Source organism: Choloepus didactylus, chromosome 14 (genome assembly GCF_015220235.1).
Source record: "Choloepus didactylus isolate mChoDid1 chromosome 14, mChoDid1.pri, whole genome shotgun sequence".
NCBI classification, from domain to species: domain Eukaryota; kingdom Metazoa; phylum Chordata; class Mammalia; order Pilosa; family Megalonychidae; genus Choloepus; species Choloepus didactylus.
Genome location: NC_051320.1, coordinates 60,033,263 through 60,059,181, shown reverse-complemented (window position 1 = coordinate 60,059,181; position 25,919 = coordinate 60,033,263). Strand labels below are relative to the sequence as shown.

The 25,919-nt window shown below is 33.2% G+C and overlaps 1 protein-coding gene across 49 annotated transcripts in view; it reads right to left on the bottom strand.

Moving 5' to 3' along the window:
- Window positions 1–25,919, bottom strand: part of RIMS2 (regulating synaptic membrane exocytosis 2) — a 731,813-nt gene that overhangs the window by 149,020 nt on the left and 556,874 nt on the right. For 26 of the 49 annotated variants that reach the window (XM_037802482.1, XM_037802459.1, XM_037802461.1 and 23 more), the window contains 2 exons: window positions 23,802–23,902; window positions 3,173–3,345 (listed from right to left, as the gene is read on the bottom strand). The exons of the other annotated variants lie outside the window; for them this stretch is intronic. In XM_037802482.1, coding sequence (XP_037658410.1) covers window positions 3,173–3,345; window positions 23,802–23,902 — 274 coding nt within the window. The remainder of the gene's footprint in view (window positions 1–3,172; window positions 3,346–23,801; window positions 23,903–25,919) is intronic. 49 annotated transcript variants of the gene reach the window in all.

Below are 25,919 nucleotides of genomic sequence, written 5' to 3'. Positions count from 1 at the left end.
TCATATGAAAAATAGATGTGGTATTAAAGTAGGAATATTGTGAGTTAGCGGAAAAGACCAGCCTGAAAATGTGGTGACAATCAACAGCAAAGCCACATCCCACACGGCTCCACCACAAACCTATACCTGTACTATTCATTCCCAACCCTTTCCAATGTCTCTAATGGAACACTCAATCCATTGTACATTGTGAGCAAAATCCTATGTTATTCATCTTTTTGCAGGATATATTCTTCACATCTCTTGCCTTAATTAATTAAAATCTGGCATTTCCTTGAACATACTACTTCGTCTTAAGTTCTCTCTAGTGGCAATTACTTATCCTTCTTCATAGGTTGTACTATTTCTTGCTTCTGGCTATTTTTTCTTGAATATTACTCTACTAATTTTATTTAAAAATTTATATTTCTTTGCAGCTCATGTCATCTGGCTATGCCAATTTATACATCTCCTTTTTTTTTCTTCCTGTAATCGCTGACCTTCCAGCCACTATCTCACTCATTGAAGTATCTGAGAGCCAGCTTCATTGTCTTTTCAATTTGCATTTTACCATAATACTAAGAGACTTAAGTAAACAGTAAGAAGACCTAACCAACTGCTTCATAATTCTAAAACTTATATGACTCCAGTTTCCTTCATGTATATTCTTTTTACCCATACTATTCTACTCACTCCAATGCTTTTGGTCTTGGAATTTGTCAACTAATTTTAAATTTCAATAACTAAAACATCTTACCCTTCTAGCACTCTGTTTTTGTATTGACTACTCTTTGACATCATCTAGTTCTCCAGTTCTTGGATTTTCATTATTTCCTCCTGGTCTATCAGTTCCCACCTGGACTTTTCTTCCTTCTTATCTAGTGTAGACACACATGTACCCTCTATTTCTCTCCATTCCTGTTCTTCCAATAATCCATCTAGCAAAACTGCCACTCCATAAAAATGCTACAATCTGACTTCTCTGTTTCTGCTTGGATTGGCTCAGTACTGATGGAGAAGGTCACCTGCTCTTTCATATTGGTGTCTCTAGAAACAGTTGTTCTTCAGCCCCCAGCTGGACCCTCACAACAAACCATCAACTATTAATTTGTCCTATGATTATGTTTATCAACTTCAAAATAAAGCATTGCTGGTAATACTCAAAGACATATTTTCCTGAGAATAAAGATCTTTAGATTTATTCTAGGAAATGATATCAAATCCAAGATCATATATTGCAGTAATTGATGGGCACCAACACTTTCTCGCAAAAACACTGCAGTTGATACTTTTTGCCATCTGAGGGAATATACATTTCATCTGGGAAAAAAAGCATAGTGTCATAGACTAAATCATCCAATTGTATACTCAGGCTAAACATCTGCTTCAATTATCTTTCTCATTAAAATTATGATTAAAGAAAAAATTGAGATTGGATTTGGATATAAAAATGCAAAATTTAGTTTATAATGTGTTTATCAAGCAACTTTGTACTAATACAAAATCAAATTCTGGACTACTGTAAAATCCAATTCTCCCAAAATGTATAAGATTTGCAACTCTCTGTCTTAGATAAATGTAATCAGAGCAACCTAATCTCCTCAAGCAAAAGGATGAAATCTTACTGCATATTTGTGCTGATTTGACCATAAGGCTAGCTTCATGCTTACTTTGCGCCCTTTGTTATAAGAATAAAGAAGTAGTTGTTTTTATTCCTTGCTCTTTGGGGTATTTACCCCCCACCCCACCCCCACCCAAGTTGTTTCTCTTGCAGATTCTTTAGCTCAATGAATTTCTAAAGCTTAGGGCCTCTATCCTTTCTTTTCAGAGTACCAAAGAGACCTCCCCTCCCTAACCCACCCCACTTTGTAATTGTCCTCAGGATTCCAATTGCAATAGAACCCACCAGAAATCTAAGAGGGGGCACTCAGCTAATCAAAGAGAACTCAAAAGCCAAATAAATCAGACTCTCAGAGCTAGTAGCTACAAATTAATGACTGCTTAATAAATCAATCTAGTTGGTGACAATTTAGCAACATATCAATGAATTGTATTAGAAGCCAAAGAGATCAAACAAAGAAAAATAAACCAAATGCAAATGGAAAAATAGTTTTCAGGAGTAGGATAAAGGACTACATTACTACTAGGAAACATCTACAAAAATAAGCATATTTTACCTGTCATCATCTTGTGAGGATCGTGTTTGCAAATGCTCTTTATTCCACTGTTCTTTTTCTTTCCCTTGCTCAGGTATGTCTTGTGTTTTTTCCTCATCTCCTGATTCTCTGTTTTTCTCTTTATAACAGGTTTTTGCAATTTCTTTCCCTTTCCCATTCTCATTAATTCTTTCTTCCTTTATCTCCTTTTCCTCATGCACTATCTCTTTATGCTTATCTCCTTCTTTCCCTCCCTCTTCTAATCCCTTTATCCTTTTGAAAGCAACACAAATTGAAGGCATGCAAATAAACACAAAAAAAGAAAAAAAGGAAACAAAGTCAAGAAAAAGTGCATAAGAACAGAAACAGAAAGGTAACTATAAACTATTAAGACTTAAATATAAAGTATATCTTATAAGCTTTGAAAATTTTCAGTGTCTACAAAAGAAGCACTGTATAAGCAATTTAATCATAATTGTTTTAAATCATATTTTACATTTTACAAACTTGCTTGGATATAAGACAAAATCTTGGGGTTTCTCCATTATAGATTTTTTAATTCAATAGGAATAAAAAAATCAATTAGCTCAGGTGTTCATAAAATCTATGTCAGGTGAGAAATGTAAACTATACTAATTTATAAATTTTTTTGAGATGCTGAGACCTTTTTCCATGTATTTATAAAAATTTCAGGAAGATGGGAGAGTATCCTATGAAAGCATACTATGTTCTCTGTATCACCAAAATGTATTCAGTCAGGAAATCTAAAATATTACTTTTCATATTCCTTGGAACCTTAAAAAATTCAAGTCTTCACTAACTTTAACTTCAATAAAGATAATTATTTTTAAAATAGCAAACATGAAAAATGATACTACTTCAAGAAATCGAGTAAACAAAATTGTCATCAGTTCCATAACATTTTTTCTGTGGAAAAGGTTTGAAATGTAGCCCAAAATAAAATGAAAAGTAATATTAGACAGAAGTTCTTCTAAAATATATTTAGAGGAGTTTACTGCTAAAGTCCCTTTACTCACCTGATTTTCTTGTTTCCTCTTGGCCGTTCCGATTGGACAGACATGTAGCTTGTGCTGCTGAAACGAGAAGCACTACTAGTCCTTGAAACCGCAGATATATCACTTACATCACTGTCCGAAGATTTAGTGGAAATATTATCTGCCCCTCTATGAGGATCCCATCCTGATCGATACTGTTAACACAGATTGACAAATACGCAGAAGTTGTCAGTATTACCACACAAAGCAATTATTAGCTTTCTCCTATTTCAGCACTTTAATTGTCCACAGAGGATTCTGCAAAACCCCACTCAGTAGCATATAAAACAAAAGTGAATTGCAATTATCCTAAAAGAAAAATCCAATTTATATGAGAGCCTTGTTTTTAACAAGGGCAATTAGAGCATTTTCACTACCCCCCAATGAAGGCCATTAAAATAGTTTCAAAAACAGCAATGGCCTTGGGGAAGAGCATTTAGGTAAAATCTGGGAAAAAAAACATTTGGCTTAATATCAGGAAATAGAAATTCTATTTCTAAATAAAATTTGAAAAAAAAAAATCAGCATGATGAAGATGCCACTGTGACTTAAGAAAACCGATTCTAGTAGCCATCAAATTTTCTTTCATCCATTATGATTCACTGAAAACCTGGAGATAATAAAAAAAAATCTAATTATTAAAACACTAACTTAGAAATGCTAAGAGAAAAGATGGAGTTTAATTTCTGAATGGTTTCTGGAATTTTGATGGATCCTAGAAATACTAGAAAAAGTCATTATTTACAGTTGTTCAGACTTCCTGGAACTGAAATAATCATTTAGTCATCTGGCACAGTCAGGCTGTAGGGTGTTCTGGGTGTTCAAATATTCTGGTAAATTGAAAACCATCATAAATGCTTTATGTTGATGTATTCTCATAAAATACATTTAATGTAAAAACTAATGGACATAATTTATTTTTGGCAACAAAAGAGCACTTGCTGAGGTCTGTGTGTTGGGATGTAAAAAGGATAGACTTTGGAGTCTGGAAAAACTTAGGATAGAGCAAAACTCTTCCCTAGCTGGGTAAACTTGAACAAATTATTTAACCTTTAAAAGCCCATTTATAAAAAAATATATAAGGATAATAATATCTTCCTTGCAGGGTTGTTTTGAAAATTAGAAGTAATATGTTTCAAGACACATGCTATCTGGCATAATGTAAATGTAGCCGGTATTATTACTATATCATTACTACCCGGTGGTGTAACTATTACTATATATTACTATAAATACCAAATACGGCTATTAATGGGTTAAGAAAATATCTGCTAATAGATTTTTCTTTATTTGTGTGCACTTTAACATAATTCTGAAACATCCTTATCTAGTCAAATTTACAATGGAGACTTTTCTAATCAGAGTTACAGGCAAATTTCACAAAGCCTTAGAAAGATGATTATCTTATATAAATAACTTAATGAAATTTGAAGAATTACTACCTAAAAACATTCCACAATAAATAAAAATTAACTGCAAATATCAGAGAGTACAAACTTTTTGACCAAAAAAACTGAATGGTAACAAGATGTAGTATAAAAATTAGATAAGATTCAAAAGATCCGTTTTTTCCCACGATTTCTCAGTATCTAGTTACATATTTTTGAGTTGGCTAATAAGTGATTCTTTTTTTTTCAAATGCACAATAAAGAGATTATTCCTAAAGTACCCTAAAGTTTTAATAATCAACTCCATTAAATTAAGTGAGAAGTTGGCTTTTCTTAGTCCATTTTAACTTTCCATTTTGTTTGAAAAAACTTTCAATTATCAAAATGAATACAATTAAATTCTCTGAAACATTGCTGCCCTGTAAATGGAGCCATTGTGTTTGAGTTTAAAGGGAAGATTTCTAATTTACAGTGGATTTATTTGGTAGAAAATTTAGCTCATGTTATTCTTTTTCAAAGTAAAATCATTTTAAAATACAAAAAAAAATTTACTTTAAATGAGAATGATTTCAGCTTGCCTAGAATATTGTTTCAATAGGTGGATTCAATATTATTTTTTTTTAGTCAGTATATATGTGTGTGTGTGTATATATATTTACATTTATATATGCTTTAACTAAATTCATTAAAAGCAAATTTGATCTTGAGACATACATAGAAGTCTTTTATTTCTATTTTTTTGGAAATTTCATTCATATGAAAAATCAAAGTTTAAAGAATTTTTTTCAAAGCTATGAACTTGTTTCAGTATATACCATATTGTACCATATTGTGTTTGGGGGATCTTATCTTTCTTATTCTTATATTTTATAATTCAAAAAGAAAAGCAGTCTATTATTGTAACTGAGAAGTTAGGATGTAGGGGATTATTATGATTACTTAACCATGATACAGATATTCCTTTCTACTTTCTGGTATATTAGAATAGACAGAGGGAAATACTTGAAATCTCTGAACTTTGAACCAGCTGCCTTGATCTCTGATAATGATTGTATAATGATATAGCCTTTATCTTGTGATTGAGAAAACCTTGAGACTGACCCTCACTTATACCCCCTTATCCTGTTCTTACAATCACTAAAGACAGCCCAGAATTAACCCACCCCAATTTCAAGGTTATGTTGATAGACGAAGCTGGATCCAACCAAAATGAGCCCACCTGACATGCGCAGTAGCTTAAACTTTAACCGATAAGTGACATATGCCTCATTATAATACTAAAAATCATGCCCATCATAATATTAAGGCTGTCATTTTCTTACATACATTCTGTGACTAAGTGTGTAATCTATCTGTGCATGCTCAATAATTAGATCATCTCTAACCTTCTCATCTGAAGTCACTGTGCTCATTATCCTAAAACCTGCCCATCCTTTGATGCTATAAAACTATCAAAATTACTGCAGTTCAGGGAGACAGTTTTTTAGGCTGATAGGCCATCTGATCTCCTACTTCATGCCTAGCAATAGACTCTTTCTCTCTTTGAAACCCTGGTGTCTCAGGAACTGATCATTTGAGCACACCTGGCAGGGAACCCACCACTTTTGATCAGTATCATTATTATATCATTTGACATAATTGTACAGAAAAGTTGTTTTGCTATTATAATTTTTTCTTTCACTTTTGCTCATGGGACTATAGTCAATAGGTTTCATATTCAAGTGAAACACTGTAAGTTATAAATCTAGGAGGCAGTAAGAGTAAAATTAAGAGTACATGCTCCAGAGTAAGACTAAATCATAGGTCTGAATTCTGGTTACATAAATTATTAAGTTTGTGATCTTTGGTCACTTAGCTTTTATGAGTCCCAGTTTTTCATCATTAAAATGTGCATAACAATGATATCCTTGTCCTAGTTTTGCTGTAAGGATTAAATAAGACAATGTATGTAAAGCACTTAGCACAATATCTGACACAAAACAAGTGTTTAATAAATGACAGATGATGACAATGATGATGATGATTAGATAGTAGCTGTATTGGTATAGTATCATTTCCAGTAATATCTTTACCTAATATTAAGTAGAAATAAGACTGCTCTGAGCTACAATAAAATATAACTCCAAATATATCCAGATTTCAGAAAATGTTTATAAAGGAAAAATAAAATATTAAACTGAACTTTACCAATGACTCCTAGTATTATCCTTAGGTCTTACTTGCCCCATTTGGCCAGATTCATACCCCATCACCTTATAGGAAAATCCTGATTTCCAACTGTAGAATGAGGAATAGCTTTATCTCAGCAGAAAATATATGATACTTTTTATCAGATGATGTCTCATTTTAAATATTTAATTGTCTCTGGTATTTTATCCTGATATCCAAAGTGGCCTCATACCTGTGCATCCCATGTCTCCCTGATTGGTTTTTGTTCCATTTGCTTTGCCTTCATTTCTGAATCTTAACTGCTTACTTTTGAATCTCAGAAGTTAGGATTCTGATTTTGCCTGCTCTCTAGCCACTATTACATGACTTTTGATCTTGCTGTTATGATTCATAGGTGCATACAGGCTAGGTTAAGGCTTAGGGATTTGTTTAGTATCTAAAATACATGTCTTTAAAACACAAGTGAGCATGAAGTGGGTTGCACATATCTTTGGCTGAGACCTCCCAGAAATCCAGTTTGCTGAGGTAAAATTTTAGTTAACAAAATTTAAGGAAAGATAAGATTCCCTATACTATACTTCTATATCTTGTATGTAATTCACCATAGCTGCCTCTTGTTATAGGTGTGTGTGTGTGTGTGTGTGTGTGTTGATGTTGAATTTCTCAAACCCTCTACTAGAATATAAACTTCTTACTTTCGTGTCTCTCTTAGCACCTGAGACACAGAGCCTTAATTACTCTGAGGCTCAGACTTCATACCAGTAAAGTAAGATAATCCTTACTTTTTGAGATTTGTGTGAAGACTAAGGGAAATAATACATTCAAAATACCCAATGGTGTACTTATCCCACAACAGTTGCTCATTTCCACTGCCCAAAACCAAAACTTGTTAAATAAAAAGAAAACTGAATGGAACAGTTCAAATAAAGAAGTAAGAGAGATTAGCTAAAAGCTCTAGTTTGATGACAATTCTGCTGTCCAGTCAAGTTGCATCAAATATATTATTCTGTTGACCTCCAAGCAACTAAGCATGTTTACCTTTGGAATATAGCTCAGGCTTCCATTCCAAATAGATACATGACAAAAAGAGTGAGAAATTTGGAAAGTAAAAAAAATTAGGAAATATTTTATACATAAAATCTTCAGAAGAACGTATTGTGTATATATTTAAAATATAACATTCACATATACAACTCAAAAAATGTAACTCTAAGTAATGCATGACCTAATACTATATTTAAAATGTTTAACATATTTTTGCTTTGCCTGAAGTATGATAACAAGTTATATACTTTAACATTGAGATAGGACTAGCTAAATTTTTATTATACCAAAACAATGAGCTAGAAATGTAAGTAAATTCATTTATTTAGGAAAAATGGTTAATGTTATCTTGGCACTTTACAATAGACAATGTTTTAAACTATTAGCATGCATTAGCTAACAGCTGACAGATGAACAATGAGTGATATGCTCATCGTTCTCTTTAATGGAACACGACCAAGGAAGACTCATTCATTGCACAGGATTATGTGATCTCAGCTGAAAATTATGCTCTGACTAGGGTCATTAAAATCTTGGAAGAGAATGAAGATGCTTTCCCTGAAAACATTTTGATGTTTTGTACATTACTATTAAACAGATCACAAACTAGAAAAATTTACAGGAAATGATTCTTCTTCAGGATGTTCCAGACTCGAAAGAGTTCCTAAATGGCCTGGAAAAATTAATGTTCTCCCTATGTATCTAACATTGGTGGAGAGTAACAGTGTATCTACAAAACTTTATTGAAAAGAAGGTTACTATTAAAATTCTAGGTTAACATACTTGAGAAAATACTAAATTCATATTTCTTAAATAAAACTTTTATTTCCTCCAGTATCCTCATTAGAAATGTGTAGGTTAGGTAATTTCCTAGTTTTTGGTTTCTCTACAAAGTCTCAGTAATTATCATTGTTTGAGCTTTGTACATGAACTTAGACAAAAGGTGAGATTATTGAAGTTCTCTTAAACACTGCTTGCCCTCAATTTAATGCACTAGAACAGTGCAATTTTTGGTATAAACCTGTAATCCAGGGAGTTGATTATTGAAAAATACTGGGAGGTATTAACATCCAATTTTGAAGGAAAAAAAGGGAAAACAAGAACTTCGAGGAATATTCATATCTATTTCAGTGATGAAACATAAGAGCGGATAAACATAGAGGATAAAATTAGAGCAGATGTAATATCTGGAAGAGCAAGGGAGGCTGAAAGTTCTGGGAAGGGCTCCTGACATCAGTCTGGGAGTGTAGAGGAGGGGACAGAGCAGAGCAGAAGGAGTCCTGGCAATGCAGCCAGTATAATAATCACAAGCAAGAGGCTCTTATTTCCCCACCTCATTTTTATTTTAGATGATAATCTAGATGATAATTTTGATAACAGCACAGTTACAGGTATTCTCTCTTTAACTTTGCTCAGATTAAACTGTAAAGAGGGTATCCTGTAATAATAATGGTTTCTACTTGGGAGGGAGAAGGCAGACAGAAATGGGCAGAGACATTTGAGGTCTTAGTAAGACTTAGCATTCTAAATAATATTCTGCAAATGAAACCTCAGTTTGAGAGGTTTCTGGTACCTGGAGAGCTCAAGGGAGAGCATTCTAGGTTAAAGCAGAAGCCTAACAAATACCATGCCTCACCCCGGAAAGGAGTCAAGACTAAAATTTTCACTGGAGACCAAGTTTCTGAGTGTTCTGTCTTAATGGCCATCAGGCTTGATGGCATTTTCAGTCCGGTACAATAATAAAAAGAACTCAAATTATTTATGCCTACTCTATGATAGGCACTGTTTTAAATAATGCATGGGGATTATATTATTTATTCTTCCCAGACCACATGAGGTAGCCTTTGTGACAGAGTCAAAGGAAAGGTAAATTGTCTAACAAGCAGTCCTCTGAGGGAAAAAGCCCTGATTTTCAGCATTTGCTGATTTCTGTGGTGTAAACAGGTACACCATAGCTGATTTCAAATTACAAAGTGGTCACTGAATGTACAGTTGGGCACCACTGGGTGTGGGGTTTAGAAATACGTTATTGTTTGTAGGATTCACTAAGACCCCTTAGGAAACAATGAGTGAGGGAAAATGAGATCTTATTTGTAAATTACTCATCCAAGGAAATCCTGTGAAACATGGAATAGTAAATACAGCTTGAGATAAAAAAGCCGCAATCAAAGAAAGGGTAGCCATTAGCATGTTGGCCAAGACGGACTAAAGAACAACTAACTGTCTCTTCATCTAAAGGAAATTTATAAGGTGAGTAATTTTTCCTGGAGAATTTATACAGGAATTATTGCTGGTAGTCAATCTTGACTTTCTCAAAGGCTTAGCTCTGTGGGAAATCTGTTAGTAATCAGCTGCTCCTTGAGCAACATCATCCTTAATTATTTCCATATATTCTTCATAATTTTCAAATTTGAAAATCAGTTCTGCAATGAAATCCCATTTTAGAGATCTCAGATAGCTGCGGAGCTCAAGCTTTTGCCCTTACCAAATGCATTTACCACTTTCGTCCTTAGAGTCTATAACACACTGCTTATTCTAAAACACCATTTACTGCAACTGTCTCCTCCTGCCCCCCTCAAAATAAAACACTATCACATCCTAATTTACAAGTCAGTGGTGTCTTTTAGTTTTCTCCTTTTTTGATTTTGCTATTACATCTGCTATTGTTGAAGTCCTCTTTCTTCTTGAATCTCTTGACACTTCCCCCACAACGGCCTTCTGACAACATCATTCATGGTTTCTCCCTTGCTCCCTGACTGTTCTTCTTAATTTCCTTTGCTCACTTCTCTTCAGTATTTAGTCCCCTTTCTTTTCACTACACACATTCTCCCAAGATGATGCAATCCATTTCTCTGCCTTTAACTACTACTCAGGAACAACAAATTCAGTGTGGCCAAACCAAATTTATCCTCTTTTACCCCAAAGCAGCTGTTCCTGTATCACCTGCCTTATTTAACAGGCTCAATAGCCAACTGAGCATAAAACTTAGAATGCTGGTGAGTTATCCTTGACTCCTCCTTCCCCAATACAATATCCTTCATATCTAATTAGTCAATAAATATTACTTTATGCTTCTTTTATGGAAACAAATATCATCTTTATTTTTAGTTGTTTGGGTTTATGAACGGGCCCTTTGCTTTTCTTGTTAGCAATTACAGCATTTCACAAATATTCATTTCTGGTGGCTGCTGCTGAATGCCTAACCAATATTCCTTCTCCTTTTTGTTCTTAACTAAAAGAATCTAAATCTATTTTGGTGTTCAAACACCTTGTACCTAGGGTGATCATGTGACATGAGTTTGGCCTTGGAGAGCTACTACTCTCCTGACAAGGGGCAGATTCAACTGATGGGGCCCTTTCTCTTTTGCTCTTCCCTTTTCTTTCTGGTTGGAGTTTAAACATGAGCTTGAGAGGGAGAGTGACAATTCTGTGACAATGTAGATGAAAGTCTTACTCTAAGAACGAATGTGGAGGGTTCTTGGCTCTTTAGGTGCAGTCATAGCAGCTCTGGGTTGTGTGAGAAACAAACCCGTTATTTATCAAGATAATTTTCTCAGGTTTTCATTATGATCAGCAAACGCAAACCCAACTCTTCATGTTCTGTGTCAGAAAATAAGTGTTATCTGACCTCATCGTATAATAGCACATTCCTTAGCTGGCAATATTAATAAAATCATAACATCTTTATCTCATTTTGATACATGAGGCAGTGCATCACAGTAACTATGAGATTCAGAGGTGAAAGATCTGAATGTGTAACTCTGCTCTCCCACCTATTAGTATTAGGTATGTAATCTTGGGAAAGTCTCTTTACTTCTCTGAGCCTGTTTCTTTATCTATAAAGAGTAGATAATACTTTCCTCACAGGACTGCTGTGAGGTTTAAATGAGAGCACAAGTCTTGATAAATAGTAAATATTTCTCCATGATGATTATTAGGCATAGTGTATGATGAAACTAAAGAAATCATCATTCTGCTATTAACTCAATTTTTATTTCAACTCAAAAGAACTTAAACTAAATGAAAATTTTATAAATAGATTCTTTATTTCATTTCTCATTCAAAAGATAGGGTATGTATATCCTTTGACACCAGGTTGGCTTATTTATTTAGGATAGGATAAGCCTGACTTAGAAATTTATGTTTTTTTGCTCTTGAAACTGTTTCACCTGGTTTGCTTTTATAATTATGTTTATACTTGATATCAAGGAAAGTTAAATCAAGGAAAGTAACAACCCATGACCATAATATTGATAATAATGAATATTTGAATAATTTTTATGGTTTACAAACAACTTTCAAATATTTCACATATAATTTTTTCTTCACCATATCTGATAAGTATTTTTTTATTTTAAAGATAATATGTAACATTTAGCCATTTATTGATTTACATGTATCCATTTAGGTAAATGTGTTTCCTTTTTCAACAGTTTAAGTGAATGTTAAGATTTACTTTTATGCCCTTTATTATTCAGTGCTATATCAAATTCATGTCAAATTTCTGCCATAAACAAGAAGTGTTCTCAGAGTCTATTCTCCCCAGATCTTCACATATATTAATAACAGCATCTCATTTTGATGTTCATAACATTTCATTTACATCCAAATCCAGAGGTGGAAGAAAAGAATATCTGCTGCTAGTCCAACTCAACAGGCCCACTCATTATTTCTTCACAAGACAGAAGAGTCACTGTTACAGCTTGTAAACCATTATTATGGCTAAATATTTCTCCAAGCCTTCTGATCAGAAACCCATAAGATCTAGCTAGAGTCAAGGAAAATCATAAAGAAAACTTTCCTAGCCATAGGAACTCTTTGGCACTAAGTCTTTTGGTGCTTTTTATATGATTTTGTAATTATTTGTTGGCTATATCCTTTATTAGGATAAAGGGTAGCAATACTACAGATATTGTGACAAGCTAACATACAAAAAGTTGCAACAGAAATAAAACTTGGACAACCCCCTGAAAATTTGAAACAGGCAGAACTATAACAAAAATGAGTGGGCCACAATCAATTGGCTGGGGATATGAAGTGGGGCTCCTCAAGTATTCATACTTGAGAAGTTAATAAAATGACTCCAGGTACTTGTATTCAGGAAAGTGAGAGCTAAATAATAGTCAGAATAATAATACAGTATTAAAAAACCTGAAAGGGCCTGAGAATTGTCCTGACTCATCAAATTCAGGCATACAACAGATATAATTACATTCTGCAGCAAATCTGGAAGAGGCTTCCTATGCCTCACCTGTATGAAAAAACAGAGGAACATCTAGATGCACCTAAAAACCATTTGGGATGAAGCCAACAGTCATAGCAGAGGCAAGAACTAAGTTTTGCTTGGACTATATCAAAAGCTTCTGAATGGAACTTCTTGTCTTCAATATCATTTTCAAATGCATCTTAAGTATATCATTAGATTTATCTTCTTAAAAGTATATGTTTGTTCATATTGGTGACATCCCCAAAAATCTTTAAAAACCCATCATTGTAAAGAAGAATATTCTAGATTTTTAGCCAAAATATTCAAAGTCCTTCGCAATCTGGTCCCAGCCTATGTTTCCATTCTTCTCTGTTACTACATATCCCAATCTGTTGTATATTTCGACTGTAGAGAACTTCTAGCTGTTCTTTAATATGGCTTGTGCTCATATACCTTCGCTCAAGCTCTCTAAGGTATTCCCAGATTTCTCCAGGCCAAATGAACATTTCTCTTTTTAGACTTCCTTTACATGGTTTGTTTTTATTATCTCACTTACAGCCAATTTCGTGTGAGCATTACTTAGGTATACATTTCTCCCTAATTAGATTGTGAGCTCCTAGAGTGGAAGGATTATGCCTCCCTCCCTTATTCTTCTCCCTGCCTTACCTTTCCTCCTTTCTTTTTTCTTCTTCCCTCCCTTGCTCCCTTTATCCTTTCCTTCCCACATTCCTTCCTCAGTTACTCAGTCCTTCATTTTATTCATTTGATAGTTTATCTGGAAATTATTTTTTTCTTTTAAGGTTACAGAACCAGAATCCAGAATTACAGTTATCAGCCCAAGGACAGCCCAGGTATGCACAGCTCTGGGTTGCAGTAAAGAAAAAGCTACTGAATTCCCTCTGAGACTTAAAACCATGTTCAGACATACAAAAGGGGACTCATGACCACCATTCATTTAAGAAAGTCATTTGGTGCTGAAACATACTTTGTTATTCACTCATCAATGAGTCAGTTTTAATAAATCATGATATTTTAAAGTTGAAAGGGACCCCAGAGAGGATGTACTCTATCTCCTTCATTTTACAGGTGAGAAAATTGAGGAGAAAGTTAAAGAATTCATTATGATTAGATCACTCAAAAGTTTTACATTTCTTTTGAGTTTTAAAAATTTTATGAACTATAATTTGTATCACTTTTAATGGGATTTTAGCTAAGCATAATTTAGAACCTAAGTCACATACTGTTAAAAGTTCACACACTGTTTTCTAAAATAAAGATTTTCTTTGTTTTCTGGAATTTTGAAAAATCTATAAAAATGACAATTATAATCAGAATAATAGAAAGTACAAAAACAACTACTTATATGTATAATTGGATGGATTTTAAATAAAACTTTAAAATAAAAAACGGGTTTGACGAAAAACTTTAAAATAATCAAACACAATATCATATAAATTAATTTGAATAAAGAGAAGTTCTATTGAAATAACCCCTTTACACTTCAATTAAAATTCAGCTAATACTTTTTTTTCTTTGGTAGAAGATGAACAAAGGCTTAAGAAGTAACATCCTGTTCCTATAGAACCGGGCTCTAGAGATTGTTAGCCTTGGTATGAGTATTTCTTATCATGAAAATGACTGAAAAAGGGTGGCCAACCCAAAAAATCTCAGCTATTTTCTTAGTTTAGTCAGTGAGTTGAATTGAATTATTGGGTTTTGGTTCATCCATCTGAATGGAGTTCAAATGTAATTTTTTAAATTATCCTTACCCCATATATTATAATAAATAATAAAATAACTACCATTATTGAGCACTCCCATGTGTCAAGCAGAGTGCTGTTCTCTTTTACATATATTATTTCTACCTCCTGAACTTATTACCAGCCCAGTTCCTTCTCTTATATAAGATATATTCCAAGGTTTGTTCTATCATTTCCAGACTGCTGTATTATATTGTTTTAAAATCTTCAAAACTGATGAAATAGAACAATCAAAATTCTAAATGTTTAGTAAAACATTGATATATTAATTTTGCTAATATATACCTGTAATCCTTCCAGTTGAAGAAAAATTACAACTAATCTTTTTGCTCATGGACAAAGCTATTACATAATAAAATTGTAGATACCTTTAATTTATTTGGCCAAAATTAAATTTAAATCAAAGATGTGGCTGGCTCTATGTTGCCATACTAATTGACTGACTAAACATTTCAACCTGCCAACTCAAACTTAGCTATCAAATATTTTGTGTAAAATAAGAGGCAAAAACACTATACATAAAAATTTATTTCCTACAGTCATTATTGCTATGCTGTAAGTTAATAAAAAAAATATATGGAGATACAATTAGAGGACCTGACATTGATCAGAGTTTATTGAATCATTGAATGAAACACTAGAATTGAAGAAAGTGAAACATAGAAAATCTAGTTCAAAACTAATTTAAAAGATTTGGCTATGATATTAAATATTTGCTTAATTAATGATGAGACTGCCTAAAACCCAGATGTTAACACATAGTGACCTTTTCAATGGGGCCTGCAAATGCCATACATTTGTGTAGCACTTTATAGATTATGAAGTTCCCTCAATTTGTGGATAGAAACAAAGAAAGGAGGATTATGGAAAAATAGTGAGCAATTTTTTCAAAGTCTTATAAGTGGTAGAATCAAAATTAGAACTCAAATCTTCCAATTTCTTTCCCCGTATTTTTTCTACTACAACTCACTCTAGAAAGAAATCGATAATCATATGCCCATTAGAAAACTTGCTTTGAACTCTATAAAATAATTCCCCCATATCTTCTCTTGAAGACCATACCCTTTCCTTATATTGGCACAAAATGCTTAAAATTCATCCCCTTTAAAACCTTTTCCAATATATCTTACACCTGCCATTCTAGTTTCCTCTCAGCATCCACATCCATGTTCATTCATTAAAAAAAAAAAAAATCCTATTGATTGCGTATTGTAGCCAAGTCATAGTGTCTGCCACAGGAGAGAACACAAAGATGAATACGATATAGCCCCCATTCTTAAGAAGTGTATAGTTGTATAGTTTAGTATAAAAAATAGGGAATAAGCAAATAATCAGCATATAAAACAGAATATATACATATATCTCATAGGGTGAAAAATGCCATGGTCAGTACTGAGGAATCATTTGGGGTAGATAAAAATTTGACTACACTGGTAAAAATAAGATAAATCAGTTTTTAGGCTTTTAAAAATATAAATTTTCCTACCTCTCCAAACCACCTATTTTTAGGGTTATTTTAAAGATATACTTATCTATCTCTAGTTGATTACTGATGGCTATAAATATAAACCTGAACCACCAAGAACTTTGGTTAAGAGTAAGTTATCTGTTGGAAAAGATTCTTCTGTTTTTCCCCATCCTCATCCACCACCACCATCATCATCATGACAGCTAACATTTACTGATTGCCTTATTATGTGTCAGACTCTGTTCTAAGAGTTACACATGTGTGATTGATTTAATCCTTAAACCAATCCTATGAAGTCGGTACTATTAGGAACACTACCTTATAAAAAAAGAAACCAAACCCTAGGGATGTCAAGTAATTTGCACACAGATACTCAGTGATAGAGGTGGAATTTGAACCTAGGCAGTGTGGCTCTAGAGTCTACACTTTTAATACTACTCCATTGTCTATATTTAATAATGACCACTAAAAACAAACTGAAGAGTGATAAAACTGGTCATACATCTCTATCATTGTAATCAAGACCTCAGAAGTTCTGTTGTAAGTGGAGCTGTTACTGTAGCTACTGATAATTAATTGACACGAACAGAAAGAAATTATACTTGCAATGGCTTCTCGTCCCCTGATGATATATTGATTATCCCTTTCTTTATCTCATGGTTAAGGGAAGAAATTATGTAACTACATATAGAAACTTTTCAGTTACTTTTGGATAAATTTTGAATGAGAACTCTACCTTCACAAACATGACTAAAAAGAAACTATTGATGAGGGAAAACAGAACATAAAGACTTTTTAAAATAGGATTTCATAAACTTCCTTTTTCGTTTCAATGGGAGTGTCTGTTGATTTTGTAGGTGGGACTAAAGTATTTTATCAGGTCTTGATAAGATTACGACTACTATCTTTTCCAATTCTAGGATCATATTGCATATTGCTGCTCTTCCATGAGAGTTTAATAATCTAGACATAAAATCTAGGTTTGTTTCTCTTCATAAACATACTTGTTTGGTACTGGAACAATCAAAGGGTGTTGTAAACAAGTACACAGTAGAATGTACAATGAGAAATTCAGCATTAATAATTTTGGATTTTCTTATTACAAAATATAAAATGAAAGACCTCAACCACCAGAACCATTTATCAAACAATTTGAATCTATCTATCTTCATTTGAATGTCTTTAGAATATGTAAAAAGTAATAAATAAAATGTATCTTCCATGCTACATGTATATTAAGAATTTCTGTTAATTGTATTATGTCTTTGTTGTATTTTCCCCTCAAGATTATCAACTGTGTGACTGACAAGTGAATATCAAATCTATCTGTCATCAGTTGAAATTTTTGTTTATAAAAATAGTATAATAGGAATTGTTTCACAAACAGAAAATATGTAAAACAGTATTAAAATTTGAGCAAACAAGTGTTCTGTATCTACTTGAATAAACGGCTATTCTTTCTTGCCAGTGGTAGTAAACTGATATTATTCTAGGAAAAAAAAAAAAGTAATGAAAACAACAGGTGACTGATAAAGGCTTGAAGGCTGCCTTGGACAGCAGCCAGACAGCCTAGACAGGTGCAGCCTGGTGGTTTGGGACCAGGGAGCAATCTAAAGTGTGCACTACTTGGTCAAAATGTTTCCTCAGTTGGTGGAGGAGAGGTATGACGGCAGCATCCAGGGCTTAGCACACTTTCTCAGAGCCTTGCAGGCTAAGTCTGACAGTAAGAAAGGCTTTAGGTAATACACATTGTGGTTCTCCACCCCCAGCCCCCCACCCCCATTAGCAGTTTCACTGATATCCAGAAGTTTCTCTTGGGATTTTGCTATAGAACATAAATCTATCTGATTGCAGGGTTATGTGGAAATGAACAAAACAACAGAAAAAATTGTCCAAGTAGCGGAGAAGCTTAGTGAAATGGTGTATATTCTTGAATAAATCCAGGTGCATCTACTGGCATTCTCTCTAGAATCTTCCTCAGTAGGTAGTAAGATTCCTTGACCTGGCTTGGAGTGGAAACCATGAGTTGGTGATCTCAATTCTGATTCAAAAACATGAAACCATCTAGAGAATATGTGGTTACAGTAATGGCTGACCAAGCCCAGCAGGAGACCTGAATCCTACCTCTGTTCATGAAAAAGTAGACACTTATTCCGAGGAAGATGCTTCTTTAATTCCTTTAGTACATCCAATCCTACTCCTTGAATACTCTGAATGGTAGAGATTGGGTAACTGAGATCATTCCTATTAGAATTCTTTTCTAATCATCAGATGATTCCATCCAATGCTGGCACAATGATACTTGTTTTTATGTGAACACCAGGTTCTTTTCGAAGTTTGAGAAATGATGCTGCAGTACTTCTTCCTGCAGCAGACTTGGCCTGGCCCAACCTTATTACGTTATTGAGTTGTGTTATATGTTACCTGCAACTTAACTTCTCTGCTTAGGAAAAATCTTTTCTCCTCTCCCCACCTAGCATTCTATTTTAATCATTGCTGTAAAACTAAAACATTTCTTTACTTCTATATCACATCCAAACCGATGCATTTTCTGTTTTTTCTTAGCCATTTGTATAAGGCCACCTAATGTACACTTTAAAATTTGCTTTTTATAAGTTTAGTATTTGACTTCTCAGATCCATTTTATATCATTGGTATTAACAGGTATTTCTTTTTAAATACCCACACCCAGATGTGAACCGTAAATCACTTCATCCAGGGCCTATCACACTTAACATAAACCTTGATGGCATGATTTCTTAATTTCAGTAATTTACTTTGTACTTTTTCATCACACATCATGTTTCAGTCTCTTTTTATCTTTCTGTCTCCATATCACATTGAGATTCTTACATTCTTTCTCCCTAAATTTGATATTTCCTTTAGATATCTGCCACTTGAATAACTGGCTACCCCAACTTCAAGAATAAAGGAAGCATTTAATGATATCTGAGATACATTAAAATCCTTTTCATTAGCTCAATTATTTCTTTACTATTTCTTTTCAGCCTTCTCATATTCATTTCTGGTACCTATGATTATATTTGATGTTACTATAAAAATAATAACTAATATTATCTGCATCATTCATTGAATATTTTATTAGGTGCTAAATCATTTATATGAACAATCTCATTTAATCCTCATCATGAACCTATGAAATAGACATCAAAGCCTTGTTTAATAAGTAAAGAAACTGAGAATGAGAGATAAACTTACTCAAAGTCACCCAGGTAGTAGAACTGGAGTCTGCTTGACCCCCAGTAGTGCTCTCCTCCACTACATTATAATTATGCATTGCTGCACATTTAATGATATTTAAACCTGAATTTACTCTTGGCTTGCAAACATCAAATGTATAAACAGCCCATACATTGTCTCTCCTAACCAGCTCCAGTCTCTCTCCCCTTTCCTGGTGCCCCAGTTGCCTGTGTTGAGAAAGTTAATATAAAACACGTAAAGCTTGCATTAAATGTGTTTGTTCAGAGTCGAGAGAAGGAAAAAATAGCTCTAATCAAATGGAGGAGTTTAGCTGACAGTGGTAGTCCACTTGCCAAAAGTATTTTCTCCTTACTGTCTGAAATAGTTTATACTGATACTGTCTATAATTCTATCAATTGTTTATTAGAGACATTTCAAGAAAAAAAGAAACTATATCTGTATTACATTATTGATATTTTAAGGTAAATTAGCTTAATTGATTACTTTTCCCCTAATACGTTTTAAGATCTGTGAATGAGTGTGTAAAGGATTAAAAGCCTGGGGAAAAAGGTGACAGGATATAGGGAGAAAGATACCCAGGATTAGGCATGCACAACGAATGGAGAAAATCTCTTTCCTATCCTTCACTTGGTAGCCCTGAGCTTCAAGAAAGCTAACTCCATCTATTAGATTATAGCTTAAATGGATTATTATGGACTTCCGATATGCATGTGAAAAGCTCTGGGAAATTTATGGATTACATCACTCATTAATTCTAGGAAGACAAATAAGAAAACTGAAAACTATAATATGATAAGTGCTATTATAGGTGTAAGATGGGCTTTTGCAATGTTTTTTTGTGGGAACATGACCACCATTAAAAAAAAAAAAAAAGCATTGTTTCTACAGGGAAATAAGCTTTAAGTTCCAAATAAATACTGTGCCAATGAATTTTATAGCATGATCTATTGAAATGTTATGGCTCACCCTTTAAAAAATATTTGTATAACTTAATATTGCTTCTTGGATCATTTAAAAGATATTAGATATGATTAATTAAAAAAATAAACATCACAAACAAAATTCTTGATACTAATTTTCAGGTAAAAATATGTTGCTTGACTTTTAATTATTGCTTATTATGGTAACTGATCATTATATAACTCACAGAAGGGTAGTTGGCCTATGATGAGCTACAATTTGCACCATTAAAATTAGTAGACTAATCACATTCTTCTGAACCAATGAAGAGTAGAGAAAAGTAAAAACTGATCCTTAAATGACTGCCAAGAGTAGAATAGATAAATCACATTTAAGCTGGGATAAAGAGAGTACAATAGGCATGAAAGGTACACTGACTAAACAGTTAAGTTCTATTTGAGGGGGAGGGAAAATCCTGTAAAAATAATCTGCTGATTAAAGAGGAACATTAAAGAGGAAAGCACTTTCTGCTTTCAATTTTCCTAACATACATAAAATACTCTTAGAAAGACAGTAACTTAATAGGTATTACTCTGTAGATGCACAGAAGCGAGTTATTTATTAAAGTAAGTTAAGTAAGAACTACTTACAACTATCAAAGCAGAAGCCTTGAGAAATTCAGGAAGGCAATGCCACTTAGAATGTGGAATGTATAGTTAAAAAAAAAAAAAAAAAAAAACAGCCTAACTCTTAGCTTCTAAACAGAGAAGTCAGTGAAGCTGCAAAACAGCTTCACTGGAATTTCAAAGATACAGTTCAGAAGTAGACCACATGCTCCGCATGTCTAAGGCTTTGCATGGATTTAATCTGATATCACAAACCTAATAAAACATATTAGCTACAATTTACTTCCCATGACTTAGTGGCTATGTGACCTTGGGTGGATTACTTAAACTCTCTATAACTTGGTTCCCTAATCTGTCAAATGATTTTTATTTCAGGAATTGGAGCTAATGTATTAAAACACATAATTCAATGCAATGGGAGACTCCCATAATTGGAGCTTTTAACAACGTAAGGATGTAAAGAATGGAAACAAAAGCTAGATAACCCTCACAACAAAGAGAGGGATGCTGCTGAAAATTTTAATCTAAGGAGTTTTTAATGTAGAAATTATTAATAACTACGTCTATATATGTCCTTAATGGAAAAATCTTACCATTTTCCCTTTGACCCACGAGACAGAAAGACCAATCCAGGGAGGGTGCAGTGATAGATGACCCAGTGAAGACAGCTCTGCATCAGGGAATGATTTGCATGGGACAAAATATGGTTGTACTTTGGACCTTTTAAAAATTTTATACCTTAATGATTTGATTCATTTTTGGATAAGATGGATGAATGACTCCAGTATAAGAGACCAGAATGTTAGGTATTTGATATGCAAGTGATATGATCTGCTACAAACTATGAGGGGCCTTGTACAGTTATCAGATCTGAAAAAAAAGGGCACACATTTTGGATATTATCCACTATTGGCTTCTAGCTGTAACCCTAACAGAGCAAGTCAACTCATTCAGTCACCTGAGAGTACATTTTACAAACAGTTCACCTTACAGCAGTGGTTCTCAAACTTTAGTCTAAAGCAGAATCACCTGGAGGGACTGTTAAAACACAGATTGCTGGCTCCATTCCCTGAGATTCTGATTCGGTCAGTCTGGATGGAGCTGGGAGAAATGCATTTCTAAAAGTTCCCAGGTGACGCTGATGGTGCTGATCTGAGAACCATACTTCGAAAATCACTGCCTTAGAGGATGCCTAGGAAATTATATTGCTTAGTTTGAGTCTAAGAAAGACTCAGTTTTACCAAGACTTAATTTTTTTCCAACCTAAAAGATTGGTGTCAACGTTATAGAACTTTGAAGACTTAAGCATTCATTTATCCATAAATTAGCAGAAATCAAAACTTGTATATGAAAAAAAATCTTAGCCTTGCCTATAGTATACCTCATGTGCCCCCCTCTGGAATAAATTTCTCTAAGGGATCCATAACAAAAATATTTAGTATTGCTTCTAAGGAACTGATATATGTTAATGGATGAGCAATGCAAATCATAATATTGAACAAGTGTCCTTTTTCTGCTGTTGCTGCTTGCTAGGAAGTTCAAGTTCAAAATACTTGCTTCACCTATAGCAGGTGTGTAGACTCTCACACTATGCAATTTGTTGAAAAATTTTCCTTATGGAGTAACTTTGTCTTGCCATGGCCTCAGTTTCCCTTGAAACTCATGTCTGCATTGACAATATATATATTTTAATAAATCATCTACATTCCTTCCAGCAGCACAGTGGGATATAAACAAACAAATCTGTGCTCATCTCAAGACATATTGACAGAAATCTTACTATCTTATTTTATTAGCACATCATGCTTTGGTCTTTGGATTACGTAAAATGAACAGATAAGTGATTCGTCTCAGTAGTCATGTAATTTGGGGACCAGATTGGCTGGTTGGAAGTAGATGCTGATGTAATAAGCTCTGTCCCCTCTATGTTGTATTAGTGGAGTTAGTACAAATTGCAGCATACCCAGTTGTACTTTACTTAATAAGGCTTGACTTTACTAAGGAATGGCATACAAATAATGGAGAAAATGAAGGCTAAGTAGGTAAGGATAAAAAATTCCTAAATATATAAAAATCCAAACTGCAATTTCTCTAACACACAGAGACCACAAACATCACATGAGAGTAATGACTAAAGTTCTAGAGCACATAATAGCTAAATGTTATGAGTTAGTTTTACTATTATCATTCTTTTATTAAATCTTACATAGGTGCATCAAAGCAAAGTCTTTTCATGACTTCAACCATGAATAAGACCATGAACCTAAAAATGTTTTGAAAATATAAAGGCAATGAGGGGCAAAAGCAATGAAATAATACTCTTTTTCCCCTCCTTTGGTAGACTCTTTACCTCAACATATTCCCAAAAAGTAGCTCGGAAAGATTCTCATCAAAAGACTGTTGAACTCCTAACACCTCCTCATGAGTGTGTATTTTGTTTCAATGAATCAGTATAAATTAGATTTGATTAAAATACTATAAAGTGGAAAAAATTCTAAATGTAAGAAAACCATTACAAGATAATAGAAGTTCTCCCTAAGAATTTGAGGGTGTTGAGACCTTTACAGATTTTATAAAATGAAAAATTCTAAAAGATTTGTTCTTCGAATCATTTACAAGTTTCATTTCTTTAATCACCTATATTTTATGTGTTTTCTTAATAAAAGGCAAATACTATCCCTAAGAGCTGAAACGTAAACACATTATAACTATCATGGGGCCATAGCACTGTGTTTGTGTCTGACTAACCTGCATTCAGCAGTTCAAAAGAATCTAACAGTTTCATATGATTGTTTATTTCACAACTACTAAAAAGAAAAATGTCTTGCCTTAGAATGGTAATCTTGTTCCAGTCTGGGATCTGATCCGGCTACCTGTTTGTATTTGTTAATTTTCATTTGGCGATTTCTTTCCTCTATATCCATAGTACCTATTGAGTAGAAAAAAACCCACAAAATTAATGTTCAGTTCTTATTTCTGAGCCGTACTTACAGGATGTACAAAAGAAGAAATACTAGGCTGATATATTACTATCACTCAAAATAGTAGGTACAAATTAAACGTCATTATTTTTCCAGATGTATTTAAAATATTCAGTTTGGTGAATAAAAGCATGATTATTCAATACGTAAAGAAATTTTCATGTGAATAAAAATGTAAATGATTTTCAAGAGAAGACCATAAATCTTTACTAGATAAAAAACACATTCTGATATTTGTATGTTCAGGAGAATAGGATAAATCTGGCAGCACATAAATTTGACAACAGTAGCATTACATTATAAAAACTTTGGCTTTTAATTCATTTGTGCTTAATTTATTAATTGGAAATAAGGTTATGTCTAACGATTTCAAATACAATTTTAGAACTGCATTTAGAAAAGTTATCACAGAATTAACCCTTGTATTAAAGCAGGTAGCTTCAGCATACATGTTGATCCAGTTATTAGAAATTTCTGAACGTTAATTTTCAGAACTAGGATCAACAGAGGGAGGTGCTTGGAATAATACTCCTGTCAACATACCTTGCCAGTAAAGGCATGAATTATTATAAAGTTAATTCAGAAAATAAACAAAGAAAATGAGAATGCAAGATGAGGAAATGAGGTGTTAAGCCTTTACATAATAAGACTAATGCCCTTTATATTAGGTGCTACCTCAAAATATATCAATTACAGATATCAAGATGGTTTTTGAAACCTTTATTGGAATAAGAATTAAATTTAGTCAGCAAGTTTTGCAAATATGAAAAATCATTTAAAAAGTATATTTATGATTTTTATTATAGAGATTTTATAGAAAAATTCCATTTTACATAAATATGTAAAGTGGAAAAACAAAATCTCAATTTTATGCTACAAATTTGCAAACTAGGAAAAATAATCTTATGTCAGTGGTCTCAAGCAGACAGCTATACTAAAAGATTGTCATGTAAATTCACAAGCACTGTGTGTGTAGGTAGGAATGAAAACACAGATGTACATATTCCTTGCTAAAGGTTATAAATTAAAATTTACAGTAAAAGATATCTAGACAACAAAACTAGGCATTTTAATACTCACCTGATTTTAAAATAGTATAAGGGAAGAGGGGATTGAAAGATGTATCAGTGTAATCAATGGTTATATCCTCTCCTGAACCATTTTACATTTTAATATTAAATTACTACTTTCTAACCTGCAAAAATATCATTGCATATCAGATAATTTTTGTTAGCAGCAAATTATAAATAAAGGTCAGTTAATTAAAGCACTGTGAAAAAGAAAAATTTCAAAAAAGGAGTAAGAAAATCTTGAATAAAAGGACATAGAAAGAGCTAACATTATATGATACCTAAATGTACCAGGGAATTTAAATGAACTACTGAAAAAAGTGAAGTGTTCCTTAAAAGGAACTTTAGTAGTGATTTGATTAATTTGTTCTGTGCCAAATTTGAAAATAAGCAATATAAATATCATGTTAATATAAAATGAATGAGATGTAAAAACAGGTGAGGACCTCCATGATGTGAATGTGAGATATAGTCAAGCATATATGTCTATTAAAATACAAATTGGGAATTGTTTGTACCTTAAAAGATATTCTCAGGTAAATATATTTATTTTCACCAAGGGCAAGGAATAAAAAAGCAGCTAAATTGACTTTTCTGGGAAGTTTCTAAAGAAAAAAAAGGTTCATTTTTATACTACAGTAGCAAAATAGTATTTTAAATATGAACAAATATGAATTAACAAAGAAGTTTAAATACATTATCTATATAAGCATATCCATATATAGATATATGCACACACGCATATATATATAAAATATTTAGACTATTTTCTGGATGCCATCCTTCTATGGAAGATCCTATGGACACTATTCACTTTTGATGTACTGGCAGGGGTTGGCAAACTATTTTTGTAAAGGACCAGATGGTATATCTCTTAGGCTTTGAGACCACATGG